Source organism: Lepidochelys kempii, chromosome 12 (assembly GCF_965140265.1).
Source record: "Lepidochelys kempii isolate rLepKem1 chromosome 12, rLepKem1.hap2, whole genome shotgun sequence".
NCBI lineage: Eukaryota > Metazoa > Chordata > Testudines > Cheloniidae > Lepidochelys > Lepidochelys kempii.
In genome coordinates, this window is record NC_133267.1 from 9,533,991 (window position 1) to 9,555,217 (window position 21,227).

The following is a 21,227-nucleotide window of genomic DNA, read 5'->3' on the forward strand; positions in this document are numbered from 1 at the left end:
GAGGGGCTGGGAGAAGAAATACGTTAGACATTGTGAGGTGCAGCCTCGGATACTATGGTGATAGGGCCACAAAAGTACCACAGGTAGTGGGAACTTCTCTATACACTGCTAGCCCTTCCCTGGGTTTGGCTCCTTCTTTCCACCTATGCCTCCAAATCTCCCCCTTTTCTGAATTTGGCTCAGTGCTTTTCTGTATTTTTTCGGAGTCCACTGTGTTCTCTCTAAAACAACCCCTCCTTCCTTCCTCCATCCCTCCCCTGCCCCCCATTCCTTTTTCACAGGCTAAACTTCCATATCCTTAATTTAATCACTAGCCTTTCTTCTCTTAATCACCCTGCCTCTGTTTGTAAACAAAATCCTGACTCCCTGCCCAGAGGCACCTCCCCTCTGCAGAACTTACATTTCACAGTAATGCTGTGCTGTAGTTAAGGGCTCCACCTGGGAGCTTGCACACCTCCCGGTATGAAACTGGGGGAGGGGAGGCTTCCACCCCCTCTTAATTGGCACCCTTGCAATGGAGTTATTCACAAGAGGAAATCCTATTGTACATTTCACATGGTTGTTCCTTCCCCACCCTCCTACTCCTTTAAAAACAGAATAATTTAAAACTAAATAATTGTTTCCAGTGAGTTAGACAAAGCATGGCCATCCAATGAACCAAGACTACACAAAACACAAGCTTGCTGCAACATCACGATCCACCTGTATCTGAACAGGTAAGAACATTGTGTGTATTAATGTAGGACAAATGAGATTTTATTTCTATTCATAAAATCTGCTCGTCAGTTTGCCCAGCAAAATGCTGCAAAACCATCTTCATCAGAACATATGTTACTACCCCCAAACAAACAGACACTTACAACTCTTTTTTCCAAGTAGCTTAATTACAGGGATTGTTGATCAAACCCACATATACTCTCCATTCCCTGGTAATGTGATCTCACCCTGGGCAACAGCTGTATAATTTTCTGTTTTATAGGATTGTCAGAGAAAGAAAGGTCTCATCAAACAATGCTGCTTTACCTCTATTTTCAATCTAAGTTTATAATGTGATCTGCTGTTACTAGTTTAACGGGGTGGGAAACAAGGAAGACCAATTAAACAAGGAAGGTGGAGTGGAAAAACACATAATTGGCAAACACAAGAGATATCATTCTAGACTCAATTTCTCATATGTCAGTTTCAATGAATGGGACAAGCTAACTTCAGTGCACCTAGGAATTGGCTCAAAGTAAGTTAGGAAACAAAATCTGATTAATTGTCTTTAGAATGACTCCCCCTATTGAACTCCATGCCAGAATGATGGGTTTGTCTCAGTCTACCCCACTTTGCTAAATAATAAACCATGCCTAACAAGCAGCTCAAGGTTTTTTCCAAAGGTATCCTAGTCTGATTACAAGCATGGGATTGTTGACACGAAAAGGTTGCACCATTCTAATTTAAGGTGTGATTTTAAACTGATTTAGTTTTAAACTGTTGCAAAAGGCTTTGCAGATACTAACTGCAGTTGAAAAGTGTCTTATTTAAGTGTAGTACAAATGAATTAGGAACGGATTTAAACTAAACCAAAATAAGCCATTTTTCAACTGTAATTAGCACCCACCCAGCCTATTGCAATTTCTTCGGTCGACAAGGCCTGGCACTCTAATAAGGACACACAAGTCTTTAACACTGTTCAAAATAAAAACTAACTTCCATAAGATCAGCTCAAACCCACTGGAGAGCACAGCACTGATTGCCGGAGTCTGATTAGAGTCTAGATGCTGGATTTTTAATTACACAATTGCTGTTTTTGGAGGGATCTGTGAACGCTATAATGGTAAAGCCACGGATGCATTGTGAAGGTTGTTCTACATGGCTCCTTTTTTAATGTAATTGTTCCTTTGTGCCATCTTGAAGGAAGTACGGGGAATGCAGCTGACAAGGTATTGGAAAACAAAAAAGCAAACTTCTTCTGACGTCTCCAGGCTGAACAGCAGAAAAAAATTCCTAACAGCAAGGGGTCTATTAGACTGAGGAATAATCTCCCCAAGGAAAGTAGCAAAAGCCCCGCTACATGAGTCATTTAAAATCTAGACAAAGCACTTGAGAATTCACTGTAGGAAATAATCCCACTCTATTCTAGCTGGGGAGTTGGATAAAATGTCCTTATAGATATTTTCTACCTCTAATTTCTATGAACAGTGGGGGCCGCTCTGGTGATTATATGTACTGTAGGCTACCCGCTGTAAAACATTAAGCTTTGCCTAAAGACAAATATGTAATTGGTACTATAAAGTAATGCTGTTTTATTGAAGCCTGCAGATGAGGCATTGCCTGAAATTAACCACACATTACTGAATGTTATCTGCTTATTTTTGGGTACAGTTCTGTGCTCATTAACTATATTATGAAACTGCGTAAAACTTTCCCAGCGTCATTGCTGAACAAGAAAGCCAGTACAATATGTTCTAAGAATTCACAGCTCAGGAACGGCAAGACACATTCTACACAACCCCTGATTCCAGTTTATTAATGACATCTCCAATGCATAGGCTGATAGAGATTGTGGAATCCTGATCAACTAACATGAGGCTCTAGTGAGGAGAGTGGGGGGACATTTTATTATGCTATGATCAAAGAAGGGTGGCAGCAACCAATCCCTGTGCAGAGCCCCGATTCAGCCCTGAACCAATGTATTTGGCTACCTAAAGTCTCCCTTTGGAGTGCAAGGTCCATCCAGTTGATTAGTCAGTTTAGAATGGCCCCAGCCCCTCCATTATTTGAGGCTCCTTTGATACCTGAGGAACCAGTTTATCAAGAGCCTCTGCGGTAATGGGAAACTTTGCGTAGTGACGTTAACCATAAACTATGCTAAAGCACAAGGGGTAGGGCGAGTAATTACTTTCACTGGAAGGGATCCAAGATTGAAGTGAATATTGCTGTATGAAAGGTAGAGAGTGATTTAAAAGGGGGCATGATTGACTATATTCCACCCCATTTCATGCCCCACTCTTTAATTCACTTACACCAAGATTTTAAAAACCTAAAGTTCATCCCCCTAATCAACCTGATTGCCAAGCACCCAATTTTTCCTACTGAAGTCAACAGAAAGTGCAATTCCTGAGCCTATTTGAATCCCATTACTTATTCATGCGCCTAACTTTAATCCCGCTTTTTAAAATCTTGGCTCCATTCTGTATTGGAGTGAAGTATGTGTGAGCCTTGTTAAAAATAAAGTTAAGAAAAGTCTACATTAAAATTTGCTTTTATCGAGGTAGCGAAAGGGTACTTACCACACAACTCCTTTGTATCCACATTGCTGTCAGACGGAAGATGCAAGTAAAGGGAGAAAGCAGAAAAACGAGTGTTTAATGTAAAGGAAAAATAAAGGACTTATGTAGAATTTTCCTAGGTTTATCATTAGAGATGGAACAAATGCTCACAAACTTTGGGAAAGTTCTGATCCAGATCTCAACTTTATAGCTCAATCCCATCTCTGCTTAATACCTACACTTCTGATAAACCACCCTCCAGCTAGCTATTAACAGTCTTTCATGGTTTCAAGCCTTTAATAAGTTCTTACAGCGGAGCCAGACATAATACAATCTGGATACACATAATACAGGCTCAGTGGTTAGAGGTCCCTCGGCTGCCAAGTCTGGAAGGAGCTGGGATATTATTAATAATTATAAGCATTTATAAGGCACCCATTACTATCTCTGGGACTTTCTTCTCAATATGAACTTTTGTGAGATTTGCCAGAGTGTGACTATATAAGCAGCTTCCCGTTCTGGTCACGTTACTCCTCAAGTGCCCATTACAGGAATTCTTGCACCTTTCTCTAATGTATTTAGTGCTGGCCATTCTCAGATGGGATATTAGACTACTGGATCATTCCTCCAGTCTTGTCTGGCAATTCCTATGTTCCTACTTGTTTAGCAATAACAGCTTTTAATGGATTTTAAAAAATAAAAATAAAAACCAATGGACACATTTCTAGTCTTACATTTTGTAAAACGTTCTTTTCATAAGAATGATGGTCTAGACTATGTGTGTTCTGAATGCCTGAGGGAGCAAAGAGCCTCCTACCCCTTGTCCCCCTGTGTAGAAGCCAGGTATAACTACAATCCTTGAGCTTACTGCACACAATGCAGTCCCCTATGCATGTACATACTACATGTATGTAAACAGTACGTGCACACATGAAGCGCACAAGATCAGGAATAAAAGTTTGCAACTAATTTATTTGTCATTCAAATCCCTCTACTATTGCAATCCCCATTTGAGACTTGAAAGGAATTTCAAACATTTTAATAGAATTATTCTTTATCAATCCATTTATATCCTGGAAAGCTATTTGCTTAACTGAACTCATTCTTGAGCTGCCTGACCTGTCAGTGTAAGTAGAATATGGAGAAAGAGGTTTTTAAACACTTATTTCATTACTAGAGGTCTCTCTCTGTCTTACTGCCACCACCTACTAACTCTCTGAAAGTACAGATGGTATCCTGAGCCCTGGGAAGGCTTCAGATAGAAGCAGCCATTGGCAGATATGGCATGATAGTTTCAACATCAGCTCCGCAATGGAACAAAGAGTGGCATCCATCTCTGCCATGCAATAACACGCATCCGGCACTTCCCACGTCTCTCCCATTCTCTTGAAATTCTGTTTTTCCTTCACAGATTCTGAGAGACAAAAGGGGGTTCAGGTCTCCTGGCTGCTGGTAGGTTTCTCTTCTCATACTCTCCTTTGGATCACTGACGTTTTCCCGTCTCTTTCCCCAACACCTTCTCATACCCGCTTGCTGAGGCCCTCCCTTCTCCCTGCTTTGAAGCTTTCCTGAAGTGAGCTGTAGCTCACGAAAGCTTATGCTCAAGTAAATTGATTAGTCTCTAAGGTGCCACAAGTACTCCTTTTTTTTTTTTGCGAATACGGACTAACACGGCTGCTACTCTGAAACCTGACCTTTCACTGTTGTTCTTTTCTCCAGGTGTTTAGCGCGGCTGTGACAGCTACTGTGACAGCCCTCTTTACAGGAGCACAGAGAGAACAGGAAAGGTCCCAAACATGTTTCCCACTTTGGTAATGATTTGGGAGAGTGGGGGGGAATGAAGTTGTAAAAACTTGGAAGGGGGTGTGGGAAGAAGAGAAAGTGAATCTTGATTCTGGCCACCCATCCCTGTTTTCTAGCTGTGTATGTGGAGAATTCTCCACAGAGTTGAATAGTCTACAGAACACCCACCACTTTCCTTGGGAGACTGTTTAACATTAGAACAAACTTCCTCAAGGAGTTCCCCTGAGCTCAGTCAACGAACCAAGAACCTTCCCGAAGAACAGCACAATCAAACTTTAATATTGTACTTAGACATCAGCCAACAACTTAGGACTAGAATGGGTGAAAATTGTTCAAACAGCTTTTTATCAAAAATACCTTTCAAACTGGCAATTTTTTACAACAAGTTGATGGTGTTGCCAACAGATAATTTATGGGGAAAAATAAAAAAGGCAAACACTTAACCAAAAACATTTTGTAAATAGTTACTGAAATTTTTTGTTTACGAGAAACTCGGTTTAAACACAATAAAAGTGGGATAAAAGTTTTGGATTTTTTTTTTTTTTTTTTTTTTTAAAACAGCAGGTTTATTTTGAACACTTTAAAATTTTAGTTGTCACAAAAATAGGTTCCTATTTTTCAATCAGCTCTACTTTCTATAAAAAATTGCATTTTGTTGTTTTAACTTAGGGGAGTGGAAAACAAAATACAGACCTCTGCACCTGTTACAGTAAGTTGAATCTAAAGTTACTGCCTTTTGAAGTCCTTGTTTTTAACTTGAAATTATAAAAGGGTATATTGATTTTGTCCTATATCATGTCAGGGTCATCAACTGCGTCAGATCTTATTGAAAATGATGTTAAAGTCTTAATAAACTAGCTGACCTTTTAACAGTAAAGACCAAACTGATTATAGCCATCGATAATAACATAAGACAGAGGACTCTGCTCATACTGCACAAATCTATTTTTATTAGATACCAAGAAATCCAGGAAGATCCTGTTTCCCTTGAAATCAATGGGAGTTTTGCCCTTGTCTTCAGTGGGAACAGGATCAGAACCCCAATGAGTAAATCAGCCACACATTATAACAAAACACTGGACTCTAAAATCAGCTGCACTGCAAGTTGTGGGTCAGTTCACATTCTGTACTCAGACGGCATTATTAGGTCAGCTCTAAGTACACATGGTTTGGCCTAATTGTTTAAGTACAGAAGTTAAAGATTTAACTAGACAGCCTCGTATTGAAACATATTAAAGAAGTTTATTTGTTAACGATAATTATTTCCACAAGCACCTCTTTTTTGTATAAGGGTTAATTTACGCAATTTCCCCCCACCCTACCACCACGTCACAGGGCTACCAGTAGGAATTCAAATGACTATAGCTTTGGCACCTTGCCATCTTTTTACTGGAGTTCACTTCCGTTCTAGCTTGATGTGTTACAGCTAGGAACATATTTGTGTGTGTGTGTAACTCTTTTTGTGCTGGTGATATTTAGGGGCTAACTTTGAAAAGAATCAGTGCAATCTGCTCCTACATTTCCCCAACAGCTAAACACAGAAATTAAGGGTGCAAGTTTTCACCACTAACTTCCTGATTTGTGCTTATAGAGGCAAACAATACTCCAATTCTGCAATTTGATTGTGAATGCAAAATGTTAGAGGGACAAGTTGCACCTGCAAAAGGGAAGCTATTGAAAATATGGCCCTTAATCTTTCCAGATGAACTTTTCCATATTTGCAGGGCAAATGGAGAAAGAAGGCTGTCATCCTTTCTTTTCACTCTAGTTCTCAGCTTGGTCTTCCCATAGGCCCCTCACCCTCTGGTTTTGGATCCAGCAGCTGGAATTGGATCCGCCCCCATACTGTACCAGGACACTAGTCCTTACAGATACCTGACTGCCACTCAGGTGTCCACACAATTCTCTCAGGAGCCCCAGTTCAGCAGTCCAGCCCTGTTCAGTCAGGTACTAAAGCACATGTTTAAATTCCATTGACTTCAATGAGATTTTTGTATGTGCTCAAGTGCTTTGCTGACTACACATGTACTTACACATGTGCTTAAATGCTGTACTGAATTGGGGCCAAGACACAGACATACGGCCCCTGTGCCTCTCGCTACAGACCAAAGATATACCAGTTCTCCTCCATAGGCTCAGTTTTCCAGATTGGATTTTTCCACCATATATACTTGCTCTGTGTTTTGCTTTGTAGATACATACAGAAGGACTGAGCTGTACTAACGCTTAACATACATTGGAGTCAATGTCATTCCTGGATTTTACTTTAACTCTCTTTTCCTCTCCACATGTCATGTACGTCCCCCACTTGCCATCTTTTTCTGATGTTCTCTCCCATTGGCAGTTTTTTGCTTCCTGTCTTGGATTCCTTCTATTCAATAACCAGTGAGAGACACAAATCTCTTATTCAGTCAACATACATGAACAAGGTAACCACTGAAGAATCAGAACTTTCTCTGCTCTTGGCGCTACTTTCCATGGTACATTTGAATATACTCTCTGAATAGTAGGAACAGGCTGCTTCTCCTTTCTATATGTTCATAAACAAAGGGATGTCAATTCACACAAATAATGCTGTCTTATTTTAACCGTTTTAAGCATATGATCCTACATAACAATATTGTTTGTTGGGTTTTAAAAGTGTTGTTTTATTTTATAAAGAAGAATGATCTCTAGACTCAGCCCTAGTGCTCAAATACAGATAGATCTTTATGGGTGAATTATAAAAATGATGAACCTCATCCAAATGTGCTTGCGGTGAAGATACTGACATCGCCTTAGTCTAGAGTCACGAAGGGCATAGGAGCCTATTTTTTTGGGTAAGCTGAATCTCCGCCAAGGCATCTTGCTGTGTATGTCCCGAGAAGTCACATTTCAGATAATCTCTTCAAGGAGATTTCATTTGTTATCAGCCAAGTGAGCAACTAGCCTGTTTCCATCTTCTCTCGAATCCTGTAATATTTTTAGCACAGGTTTTGGTCCCGATAAACGTTCTGGGCAGCAAGTGTGTTGAGAGAGATTAATTTCTATTTTCTTGCTGAACAGATTTATGAAAACCTTTTGAGCATCTGTTTATTACTGGGATTAAAAATGGTTCTTCTGCTAAAAAGTTGTCACTTTATCTTAATTCCTTCTGAAATTTATCATCTCTCCTGAACTGTGAGACTAGTTCACTGAATCCTATAAAATTTCCAGAGCTACGGGGAGTTAATTTCCATGAACTCATTTTATTTTCTCATTAAAAAATTGCAATTGAAATGCTAAACATGCAGACGTGAGGCTTTGTTTGCATGGTCTAGCCTACTTTAGAGAGAATAGTCCAAGGTATTTATGGAGCAAGTAATTGCTTAACTGGAGTCTTAACAATTCACTTGGAGAAAAAACTCAGACAGAAAATAGGAGAAGCTTTTTCAGTGCAGAAATAATTCAAAAGGGATGTAGCAAGCGTGGCCCTTGTGTACTGAAAGCTCAACAGAGCAAGCTAGATGATGCAGTGAGTTAATTAAATAGCCTTTTCATCTCTGGAGCTCTGGCTTGCTGAAAGGACAACTGTAATATTTGTGGGGGACGGTTTCAAAAGCATGTAAGTGACTTAGGAGCCTAAGTCACTGTGGGATTTAAGCTCCTAAGTCACTTCTGAAAATGGAATTTAGATGCTTTTGAAAATTACACCCTGAGTTTCATCCTGGATCTAAGCCAATGGGTGTCCCTGGCATGCAGTACCATGCCATTTTTTCTACATAACTCTCAGTATCAAATCCAATACAAGGGGAAATATTTGTCTCTTGGGAAAACCCTCCATCTGCCTCCTTTAGTCTTGGTCCAAATGGTATTCATGCACTGACTGCAGAACGCTTTTCAATAAATGCCAGAATTAAGTATTATGTAAGAGATTAACAGTGAATTAGCACCTCAATTATAATTAGTTTGTAGTAACACCCAATCGGTGTGACGTGCTTTCCAAACTGAGTGGTGGACACAGTCCTTAACCCCCCAAAGATCACATCATCTTTTATCAAAAAGGAAACCTACTAGCTTCAGGAACAGAGCCAATTATTTTTACTAGAAAAAAACAACAAGGAGTCCTTGTGGCACTTAAGAGACTAACAAATGTATTTACTGACTCTTAATAGCATAAGCTATGTCAGAAGTGGTCTAACCATGTGTTTCTGATCTTTTGATGTACATACGCATATCAACAAACACTGAACAGATCCCCCTGGAAACAAGACACCCGATGATAGGAAATACTGATGGACCAACTTCAAAAGGTTCTAGGTTCAGATAAGCACCTAAAAATTCAGAGGCTCACCCAAATATTTTAGAGCAACAGACAGACTGGAAAATCTAGCAAGAGTGGGCTCTCTTGATATGTTTATTCTTATTATCTTTGACTAGGCCAGAAAGGTCCTCTCACCATATTCATTTCCCCTATGAGTCCCTACAGAGAGGGCTGTGAAAATGAAAAGTTAGCAGAAGCTTTTCCATTCCTTAAAAGATCAGTTAAGCTCAGGTTAGTTATTTTATCTGAATAGGTTGGGGCACCCCTGGTCTTATGTAGATTTCTTAAAAAAATCTTTCAAACACAGATTAATAGCATCACCATACAGCTTGTGAAATCAACTGATTCTCTAATATGTACGTGCAATAGTTAATTTCACACCACCCACACTGCACGTAAATAGTATTTTTTAACTACTAGTTAAGCTTTTAAATATATACTTAAGCATGCATAGTATTCACAATTTAAGCAAGGTGTTACTAACAGGCCTTTAATTTTTGTATACCCCAACACTTTTGCATTGTCATATTCAACCTTAATATTGTAAAAATAGTTTCATTCTGAAGGGTCTCAACGTGTATGACAAGGCATATCCTGAATAATCACTGAAATGTAACCACTTCTAGGGTGGAATATTAACACCTAGCAGGAACAGTGAAGAGTACAGTATATCAACAAACAGCAGCTACAAGTTATTTAGGTAGAATGTAATTACCTTAGTGTTTTATTAAGCCAACGTTGATACCCCAGAGCCTGTGAAAAGGGAGTGTTCAGGATCTGGGTTTTAAATCTCACAGGAGAGATGGCACCTCCAACAGTGCAGCACCTCCTAGCACCATGCTGGAGCAGTGATGATTTGGAGAGATGGTTCCTACCACTGAACCATCCACTCATTTCTTTCAGCACTACAGGCTTTTCCCTTGAGGTTTCCCATCCGAGCACAGATCAGGCCTAACCTTGCTAAGCTACTGAGATCTAACAAGAACATAGTTGCAGAATCAGGATTTTAAAAATTGAGCATAATGAAGAACAATTCCTCCAGTCAACCTCATCACCCGAAAGGGTCAAAAAAATCCCACAGAAAGTTCCGTTCTCATTTTTAGGGGAAAAAAAAACTTTAAAGTGTATCAGACTAGCTCTTGGCCTGTCTGAGAATCTGCTTATAATTTTAACCATACTCCCATTAATAACATATTTAATTAAAGCATTTATTGAAGTCATAACACAGACTGAATGAGAAAAAATATAATAATGTTCGTGTAGAACTTTGTAAGAAGACATTATTAATGACTGGAGTATTACACAGCTCTTCTCCTTAGTGTAGCTTTCACCTAGTTGATTTTTCTCTGCAGGGAACACTTCCCGTTTATCTAGGCAAAGTGCAAACCACAATAAAGAAAGTGATCTTTCAAACCTTTTAAGAGTCAAGCTTTCTTGTATAGCTTGTGTAATTGTGACTTCCCCCATCCAGTGAAGTTAGCGTCCAAGGCATTTGCCATGAATCTCTCTCAGAGCATACCTAGTTCCACATCACAAATGTGGGGCAGGATCTCCTGATCCATAGTCGAGCTCTGAGAACGAAGTCACTAGAAAATTTAACATGTCCCTCTTGGTTATTCCAGCTCTTCAACCGACAATACAGAGTCAAGCTTTCAAATGGGTGCATGCAAAAGTGCACCTAGCCAATGTAGGTATACAGATGCAACTGATGCACGTGCACAAGTCATGGTTTCTGCATATGCATGTCTATATGAGTGCACAATAGCAGAAGATTTGCATGCCTACGTCTAGAACATATATGTGTGCATCACTGCCAATCTGGAAGTTTGACACCTGGAGCCAAATTTCAGTCCTCCATTGCCCAAGAATAGGCTCATTGACGAGTACTGAGGACTAGTGTTCATGCTGTCTCTGGAAAGGTTGGTAATGAGGCAAGGAGAAGAGAAAAAAGGCTTATAACAAATGTTCTAAGGGCTTGGCTGAGAATAACTGTTGGTGGAAAATGGCAGGGAGTTGCCTCCAGCTGCTGCTTGCTTTGGTAAGTACAACATCACGTCTTCAATAGAGAAAGAAAGAATGGTCTAGTGGTTAGGGTGTTATCTTGGGACTTAGGAGAACTAGGTTCAACATCGTGCTCTGCCAAACGCTGGCTGTGTGACCTTGGGCAACTCACTTATTGTCTCATTTCCCCATCTGTAACACAGGGATAACAGCATTGCCCTACCTGACAGGGTGTTGTGACCATAAATACATTAAACATTGTGGGAGCTGTACAATACCTTAAATTAAAAGAGTCACAGGTATTTAACTTCACTAGTTTTCCATTCAGAATACAAATACTTGATTTTGTATATATTATATATATCCCAGCCTCCTAGTCCATTTCTTCTTCATTATTCTAACCTAACAACTTTTAATCGAGAAATCTGAACAACAACTGAAGAGCTAGTACAGATCAGGGTTCTCTCTTCCTCTGAATTCAGGTGCTAAATATTGATTAATGCTGATGTTTTGCCAGAGGCAAAGCCCAGCATATATCTCCACACATATTATTTTCCTCCTCTGAAGTGATTCTGACAAAAGGATTACTAGGGTATTCCTACTGGGTGCTTCAAAAGCATGTCCCGAAGAATCGTTTAGCAGCTTTATTTATTTTCACAAATAGTGCTTAGACACGGTGCCTGATGTGGGTACTGAACACACTTTGTATCATGTATCACTTGTATGCAGTTTTTCTGCAAACTGAATACTAAACCACATCTGGATTGGAGATTTGCTGCATTATTGCCAATGATGTGAAGATTTTCTAGGGTTTGGCACAGGGGACTGTATATTCCGGTCTACACCACTAACTCATTGTGTGATCATTTAACATCTCTTTTCCTCATATTTTCGGGCACTACTGCATTTGCATTCCTTCTCTCTTCTGATTTATAGCCATCTCCTCTGATCTCCTACACAGTGCTAGGGCTGTCAAAGGTTGCTGTCCTTTTGTTCACTTTTATCACTGCACTTTTATTGGCCTTTCTTCTATTACTAAGGAGAACAGAAAAAGTTGGTTCAGAGGGAAGGAATAAGATGGAAGAGTGGAGCATGAAATTCCCCATTTCTGTTTTTCAAATAATCAATGGAAAGGAGCCGTCATGTATGAAAATGGGAAGGGTAAGCGAAAAATAATGTGAATTCACAAGATACAAATACATCAAAGACTCTTCTTCAAAGCACATTTCTCATGCAAATTGCTTTCTGGATGGGCTGTTCAAATGTCAATCAACACCTGATCAGCTTCAGCTGAAGTTAATAACCTTTTCTTCTTTGGCAGATGAAAGCCTTGCAGCAGCCTACCGCTGCCTCAAGGCAGGCTTCCCCATTAGGAAAAGGAAGGTCTTCAGAAACTGCCTCTCTCTTTTTATTTGCATCTCCAGCACACAGCTTTTGTTTTATTTGCTGGGAAGCCTCTTGTGCCATTTCACCTGAGAATAGAAAAAAATAATTTTCAAGCCCATCCAATACTTTTAGAGGCAAAGACCTAAAACCATCAGGTGCAGCTGGAAAACGTTATTGTTTCTGACGATCCTTTTAGTCAAAATAGCAGCAGCCATAATGCGCCGAGCCAGATTGCCTCTGGACCTAGTGGGTGGGGAACAAGCTATCCCTAACTTCTGCGCCTCCCCTCCATAAGAATGCTTAAATTGTTCCCTCTATGAACACATCTTGCTCCCTGCAAGGAGGCACAAATCATCCCAAGTAGGGACAGAGAGAAGTTAGAGCCATGGCTTTCATCCTCCTACCCCTGCACACCTCTGATTCTACTTTAAAGACCCGATGTGACCCAATGTGACACTCATGTCCAACCGGCAGACCTCACACTAAGATTACAGTGAGTTTTTTAAAGTAACAGCTTTATTTTACTTATCTTTCTGGACACCCATAATTGATTTATATATAACATCACAGTGTAATGATGTCCTAGCAGTGAAGGCATTGGACTGGGACTCAAATGAACTGTATTCAGTTTCTAGCCCTGCCACTGACTTCCTGGGTCACCTCTGGCAAGTGACTTCCGCTCTGTGACTCCATTCCCCCAACATGAAAAATGGAAATGGTACTTCTTTTCTTCCACCATTTATCTGTCTGGCCTATTTGGACTGTAAGTTCTTTGGAGCAGGGACTGCTGCTTAGTATATATGTCTATGCTGCCTAGCACAATGGGGCACTTATGTTGGTGGAGGCCTCTAGGTCATACTGTAATACAAGCAATAGTTACCGTAAATGTTTGTTTGCACAGCCACCATTGCTACAAGATGTGGCTTTCTACAAACCAGGTGGGAAAGTGGGATAGGCAGAACTTTTTTCTGAAACAACCTAATGCTAGTTTCCTCCAACCGAATGATTGTCCTTTTAAGGATTATAGAGAACGGTGCTGCAGAAGTTGTTTGCTCAGAACCTTGTAGTTCAAAGTTCTTGGGGTCCATATAGTTGGAAGGGCAGTTCTTTCTCTAGACAGATGGTAATTAAATATCAAAAGGGCCCAAGTCTCTTTACTTTTTACGTCCAGGTTTGGATTCTTCAATGATTTTTTTTTAAATCTAAATCCTACAAATTATATGCTCAAAGGAAAGCTACAATGGGTGAATTGCCTCAAGTTTTTTTTTCAGAATTCCAGGTCTCTCAACCTCACAGGACTCTGGCATTCCACCCAAACAAAACTTTCCCCCAGTTTTCCTTCAAAGGTCCTCGTCCTGCACCATTACACATGAGTCCTCACATGTCTGAAGTCAGTGAGCTACTCGTGGGAATAAGGCTTAGAGACCTCATTATTAGCTGGAGAAGTTCCAATCACGTCACTTAGCTACGAGACCAAAATTACATTTTAAATTACTTTGCTAGATGTTTGACTTTCTCTTTATGTGTTCTAAAAAAATAAATCAGGTACTGGTGAGACACACAAGAGCAGAATGTTTCTCCAGTCTCCTGCTACCTGTCATGGAGCACACGTGTCATTGTTCATAGGATAATTCATTGTTGACCAGTTCCAGAAATGGTGGGTTACAGCTGTTGGGAGCACAGTTCAGAAACGCTCTGGTTTTCCAGTCAAACTATTTTATGAAATAAAAAAACATATCACACTACCTACAATTTACCCAGAACTAGCTTATTATTAATGATTATTAATGTTATCTGCGTTTCAGAAGTGCTTAGAGACACCAACTGAAAACTTGGACCCAACATACTTGCCACTGAACAAATGCATAGGAAAAGACAGTCCCTGCCTTGGAGCATTCACAGTCTCAAAAGACAAGACATCCATAGGGAAGGGAAATGACTTGCTTAAGATCACTTGCCAGGCCAGGCTGGGCCATTCCAGTCCCCTGACTCCCAATCCAGCAACCTACCCCCTAGACCATACTGTCTCACCTTTTTCAATTCTAGAGCCAGATTGCGCATCAGATGGTCATGTTTAAATCCCATTGAAATTAATTGCAGCTGAACATGCAAATCTGAAGGGAAAAGGTGGTCTTTCTTGGCCAAAGTCTGCCTTTGAAAAATACATGCAAGACAAGGTAAAGAGAAGTTGTCTATCCATACGTCCACCTTCTTTTAAGTTAAAGTTTAATGATAATATTTTAGATATTTCCTAAAACGTTGTCGCACCCTGGTCTCAGACAGCAACACTTGCTGCTACTTTAAATGTGATAAGAATGCTCAGCTATCCAGAGCTATATAAAAACCACGACTCAGTTATTCAGTGGAATGAATAATTGGACCAGCAATTCATAACAGGGCTGCAGCGGAGTGAAAGGTTCTGCCTGAAAGTCCCATCCAAGGAGCCGGAGAGAGGAGCACTCATTCTACAATCAGGATCAGATTTCAGAGTAGCAGCCGTGTTAGTCTGTATTCGCAAAAAGAAAAGGAGGACTTGTGGCACCTTAGAGACTAACAAATTTATTTGAGCATAAGCTTTCGTGAGCTACAGCTCACCTGCATTCCTTACACTGAAATCGCTAAGGGAAAATGCCTCTCTCCATAGGATGTGGTACATTACAGCAGGCTTAACATGGAATAAGCAAGATGAGCTGCTGTATCATCCTGAAATCCTTGCAATTTAATATTTTAATTACTCATGCTTATAGAGAGAGACAGGAGCTTGATAACGGATGTCATGCTTGAGAGTAACTTGGTATAATTTTCCATGTTCTGTTTACTTATATTTGTTAACACACCTAAATATTTGTTGTTTCCCTTCCCTTCACCAACTGTTTAGAGATCTGTATACAGTGTTGTTGTAGCCATGTTGGTCCGAGGATATTAGAGAGACAAGGTGGGTGAGGTAATATCTTTTACTGGAACTCACCCACCTTGTCTGTTTAGAGATCTGTCATTTGACAGAGTTCCTTAGGGTAGAAATCATGGTGCTTTCTATGTTTGGAAAGTGCCTACCACCAGTGGCAGATTAAAGATTTTGCCGGCCCCCCTGGACAGCTCACCTCCGCCCTGCCTCCTCCCCTGAGCACGCCGCCGGGTCCTGCTTCTTCCCACTCCCTGCCAGTGCTTGTGTGCAAAACAGCTTCGCAAAGGAGGGAGAAGAGGGGGGAAAACGGCACGCTCAGGAGAGGAGGTGGGGCCAGGGCGGGGATTTGGGGAAGGGGACCAATGGGGCAGGGAATGGGGGTGGGGAAGGGGTGGAGTTGGGGCAGGGGCGGGCGAACCGGCGCTGGGGGAAGCAGCCTCTGGCTGTTATAAATTTGCCGCCCCTGCAAATTTGCCGCCCTAGGCCTAGGCCTTGTCAGCCTAGGCGTTAATACACCGCTGCCTAGCACACTGTGGGAGCTGACAGAAATCAATCAGTTACATGTTCTCGACACATCTACAGCCTGTATGCGGGACATTCTCTCTCCTTTGTTGATTGGCTGCTTGCTTTATCCTCTTCCTGCACCCGTGCTCAGCCTCTTCTCTTTAGCCTCACTCTGCCTGTCTTCCATCTTTCCTTACCTTTTCCGCCCATTCCCCTGAGTTTTCTTTCACCTTCCCTTTAAGTCATCCCTTCCTACCTCCCCGTCTCACCCCATCCGCCATAAAACATTATAAACATGGATATAAAAAGCTAAAATATAAAACCCACAACATTTTTTATTTTTATTTTTAAATCTATCAATGTTTGCCAGTCATCACCATTCTATTCACTCTCTGTGATGCATCTTTCTGCCACCACCTAGTCTGTTTTGTCTCTTTGGACTGCAAGCTCTTCAGGGCAGGGACTGTTTTTACTCCATGTCGTATGCATAATGGGGGCCCAGCCTTGGCTGGGTGCCTTGACACTGGTGCAATACAATTACTGTTAATAGGTATTCTCTAATTCCCCCCTCCCCACCTTATTTCCTTCACTCCCTTCGGTTTCATGCAGCTTGTCAAAGTGAAAGCAGCAATGCAAAGAGCCCTAGAGCAGTTACAGCTCATTTGCAATATGCCAGGGTTCCAGCTTCATTGCGCATTGATTGCAGCTTGCTCTCTGTTTTGTCACAAGATTCAAGAAATCCAATGTGTAGTTACTCCTACTTCATAATTCTGAAATGAAATGCGTAAACCAAAATCCTGTGATGTGATGTTATGTTAAATTGGATCCCAGAAATCAGTTGCCTCTTAGCACACCATAATATTGACACCAAAGCAAGGTGCACTGCAAGCTTATTTTACAGTATATTAAAAACTGTACAGCTATTTCCTTCCCCTTGTTACTATGACACAGACAAAGAGATAGTGAGCCAAATCCTAGCCTTACTCAAAAGCAACTGGACTTTTGCCACTGTCTTCAGCCGAATGAGGATTTGGCTGATTTTGCCTTAGTCTTGTACAATTTGCATAGCATTAGAATTGCATATGGAGATGGTATTAAAAATCCTAACATTTACCTTTACAGAACTGAAACAGTAAATTAATAAAATCTAACACCCCCCCCGCCCCGCAAATCAAAACAAAGCCCCAAGCCGAGTTTTCACCCTGAAAAAGGAGAAGGACTAGGGACTCCATGAAGTCCACTAGGGACTTTGCTATTGATTGTATTTAGAAAGTGCTTAGATACTATGGTCTGAGCAGCAGGATAAAACCCTAAGGTGGACAGATAAGTTCTTAAATTAGTTAAGTTTACTGTGGTAGTTCCCAACCTAAGTACTGGAAAGCTGAGCTCCCAATATCATCCACGCTACATGTACTCAGAGACCTGGGGGTTAGAAGGATTTTATAGATTTAGGGCCAGATTGTAAGAGAAGTGGCCAGGTGCAGCTTTACTGTTCAACCTAAGTTGGGAAAAAGTAAACAACTAGCATAAAGGAAAAAGAATTATGGCTTCTTTCATGGAGATGCCAGTCAATCACAGCCAGGATATCCATGAATGAAATTAAAATTGAACAAAGCACAAAGTCTTAGACAAATGTGGTTGTTTAGCACAGTATCCTAGCTAGACTTCAGGAACTTTCATGGAGAGCTCAGGTCAGGTACAGTGCTATGCTGGAAAGACAGTGAAGGCAAATGGAAGGTCCCTGAGGATGGAAGTAGAAATTTTTCCTCCAATTGCTTTGAGTTCATTCCTTCTCATGCTGACATAGTTGTGTTCCCATTCTATTCCTCCTTCTTTCGTTTCCCTTAGGAGGAGGTCAGGTAAGGGCCAAGGAATGTGCTCATTTTGGGAATAAATATGCTGCTTTCAAAATACGTTCCATGACCCAAATTGCTGTTCACCAGGCTGTCTCTGTCCCTCTGTTCCCATTGCTACTGTTGCTATGACACAAATAATGTACTTTTTGCAAATTATTACTTTAACATTTTTTGCTGGATCTCACTATTACCGCTTACTGTATCATTATCCCATATGACAAGGGACCAAGACATTGGTAAACAATACATGTGGCTACCACTAACACCTTCCGGGCAGCTGCAGTTGCAATTACTTCCCTGCTTAGAACATTTGTAGGAAAACCCTCGTCGATGCAACATTTGTCTTGTGCAGCCTATCGTGTGCTGCAAAAAGGATTGCCCTTCTGCTTCCCCGAGATGGTGAGAATGTTAGCAAAGCCCCAGACAGTGTGGTTAGTAACTGATGATTTTGTATGACTCACTTTGACATCCTTAAAAGGTCCAAATCTTCCTAAAGAAAGTACTGAGCACCCACTCCTGTTAGTAGCCACCTAGAGCCCTTTAAAGGAGTTTCAAGTCAGACACCCAAAAACTGAGTTGCCCAGAAATCACTGTCACTTTTGAAAGACCTTGGCCAATATCAACAAACAGTCCAAGGAGTGATACAGGGCTCTCCAGTGATCAGAACTGCAGTCAGTCACCTGCCGCTCTGAGTCCCATGAGCACACAGTCAGTATTCATAACATATTCCAGTTTAAACCTTTGTTCATTTAACCATGGCAAACTGACCCTCATGGTTCTGGTAACCAGGTATCCCTTAGTTTAAAGAGTGCCCCTTATTTGCTACCAAATAGCCCCGCTTCCTGTATAAAATCAATTCAGGAGGTACTTTGTCCTGTACTTCAACTGCAATAATACAAAGATTCATGCCCTGAGGTTTGAGTGTACCATACTGTGTATGATCTAGTACAACTAATACAATATTGTGGCGTGCCATTGCTCCAGTAAGTGGCAAACACATGCTATTGGTACGTGAGGTAGCTTTGATCGCTCCGAAGATTAGAGCCGACCTAGCCAAGAAGTTTTCGTAACCCTGGAACGCTCTGGGAAGCCTGGAGCTGAAACGTTTGCAGGACCTAATCGCTTTAGTTTGATTCGCACGTACAATGGGACGTTCTTAAGTTTGAGGTCAAGCACACATGACACTGGAAGTGACAGTGACATTTGAAAGTGTCTTCTCTGTGCACGGCATCAGAGGAGGAGTACTAGGATTTTTCTAGGCGATAACTCTAAGGAGTTTCACAGAATTTCCCCAATTTTCAACATCCAACGTTAAGTATTGCAAACAGCGGCAGAACTCAGGCTGCTACAGTTCAAGGGCACGCGAACAGCAGCCTTGTTTTTAGAAGTCCAGCACATGGCAATAAAGTTTACAGGGATTGCAGCTCAGCCTAACAATAAGTTGTTGTGACCTGAAGGACCCCGTATTCACACCCTACACACTATTGTAATAATCTTTGTACCAAATAAGCCCTTTGAGTTATCATTTGAGAAGTAATAACTCACTGATCATTAATATTCTTGTGCAATGTATATACACAGTGTGTATTAAGAGTTATGGATATATGCAGGGATTATGACTAAAATGTGTTTAAATCAGGCATATTGGGGGGGGTGTTAGTAAACAGGTCTGCCCTAGACACACATACCTTTGTTTGCTTCTCTGACCAGCCCAGTCATCAGGCAGAGACTATGAAGGGATATTTAAATATCGGGTAAACAAAGCTTTCAAGCTAACAAGTGCGGGAGAAGACAGCATGGTGTCTATGCACCAGCAAAAGAGAGAAGTTTGGTCTGGGGTTTTACTTTTCAAAGAACATATTGCTAAGGTTTACTAGTCTGTAAAGCCAGGGGAGCTGAACCTCAGGTAATAAGTAACTGGATCAACTGATTGTATACAATATCACTGCATTATAAAAGTGTACAGAGTGAAGGTTTTTTGAAAGCTCCTAACAAATTGGTGATTAATATCATTATGATCATTATGAAACGTATGTTTTAATACTATATGAGGAAATATGGATACTTAATAATATTATACTTTAAAGTCTGTGGCCAAGCAAGGAGAAACAGGTTCCCTCCCAGACAGGACAGAAGGCAGCTATCTACCTGTTTGCAATGAGATGAAGCAGGGTGTGACCAAAAACAATGGACTCCATTGTCGTAGAAATCAGCAAGGGGATAGGAAGTTCACAGGAAGGGAAGAATAGCGTGAGGTCATCCTGCCTCTTGAAACACAGTCACTGAACTTTGGAAAATGTAGGCAAGGACAGAAGCCATTTTTGGCATCTTTCAGACAGGCAGACACAAGAGCTCTTGCAAGCTGTGAAAACTGGGTCCTTCTACCAAAGAAGGGCTGAAACCTCTGGAAACTGAATACAGGTAAGAAACTGCTTAGGCAAAGATCCTTCACCTAGAAAGACAAGGAAGCCAACATCTTGTACTTCTGTGGAAGGTCCTGACTGAAGGAAATTCAACCATGGCTGCAAAGAAGAAGGACTGGTGAGAGAAACCATCTTTAACAAAACCTGTACCATACTAGATTAAATTTTAGACTTTTAGATGTGTGTTTTGACTTTCATTTGCTTAAGACCCTTTCTAACTTTATTCCTTTTATTTGGCATAAGTTAAAGCATGTCCTATTCTTAAAATAAAAAAAATTATTAACTATAAACCAACTCAGTGCTGCGTTTGCAGGGAAGGATGTATTTACCCCAGTTAAATTAATAAGCTGTGATGTCCTTTTGTCTCTTTAAAGGAACATATAAATTTTATTATTTTTCTGAACTGCACAGGAGGCGGCTAGACATTGCCAAGCACATGGCTTTTGGAAATTTGGGGCTGGGAGTGTGCTGGAGTCTCCTTGTTGGTTGTAACCAAGGCTGGTGGAAGCCAGAGTGGGGCTGAAGACAGGCAGCTGCAGTCAGAGCTGCTGAACCACGGCTATCTAGCACACAGACACTCAGGGTGTGACCTGCATGCTGGTAGGCTGGCTGGGAGCATCCCAGACTGGAAGCAACAGCAACAAAGCATTGTGAGGCACCCAGGGATACAGGGCAAGTGGTCGCACAGCCCCTCACTGGTCTGAATTACACCCCAAGCCTCGGGACAGTTGTGCATTCCCTCACAGTTATCTCAGTTATTCCAAAAAGGCTTGCTTTGCTCAAACTGAAATTTCATAGACCACATTACATATT

General features: G+C 41.0%; 1 protein-coding gene across 12 annotated transcripts in view; it reads right to left on the reverse strand.

Moving 5' to 3' along the window:
- NECAB2 (N-terminal EF-hand calcium binding protein 2) overlaps window positions 1-21,227 on the reverse strand; it is a 368,024-nt gene that overhangs the window by 161,255 nt on the left and 185,542 nt on the right. For 4 of the 12 annotated variants that reach the window (XM_073307524.1, XM_073307530.1, XM_073307519.1 and 1 more), the window contains one exon: window positions 3,276-3,301. The exons of the other annotated variants lie outside the window; for them this stretch is intronic. In XM_073307524.1, coding sequence (XP_073163625.1) covers window positions 3,276-3,301 — 26 coding nt within the window. The remainder of the gene's footprint in view (window positions 1-3,275; window positions 3,302-21,227) is intronic. 12 annotated transcript variants of the gene reach the window in all.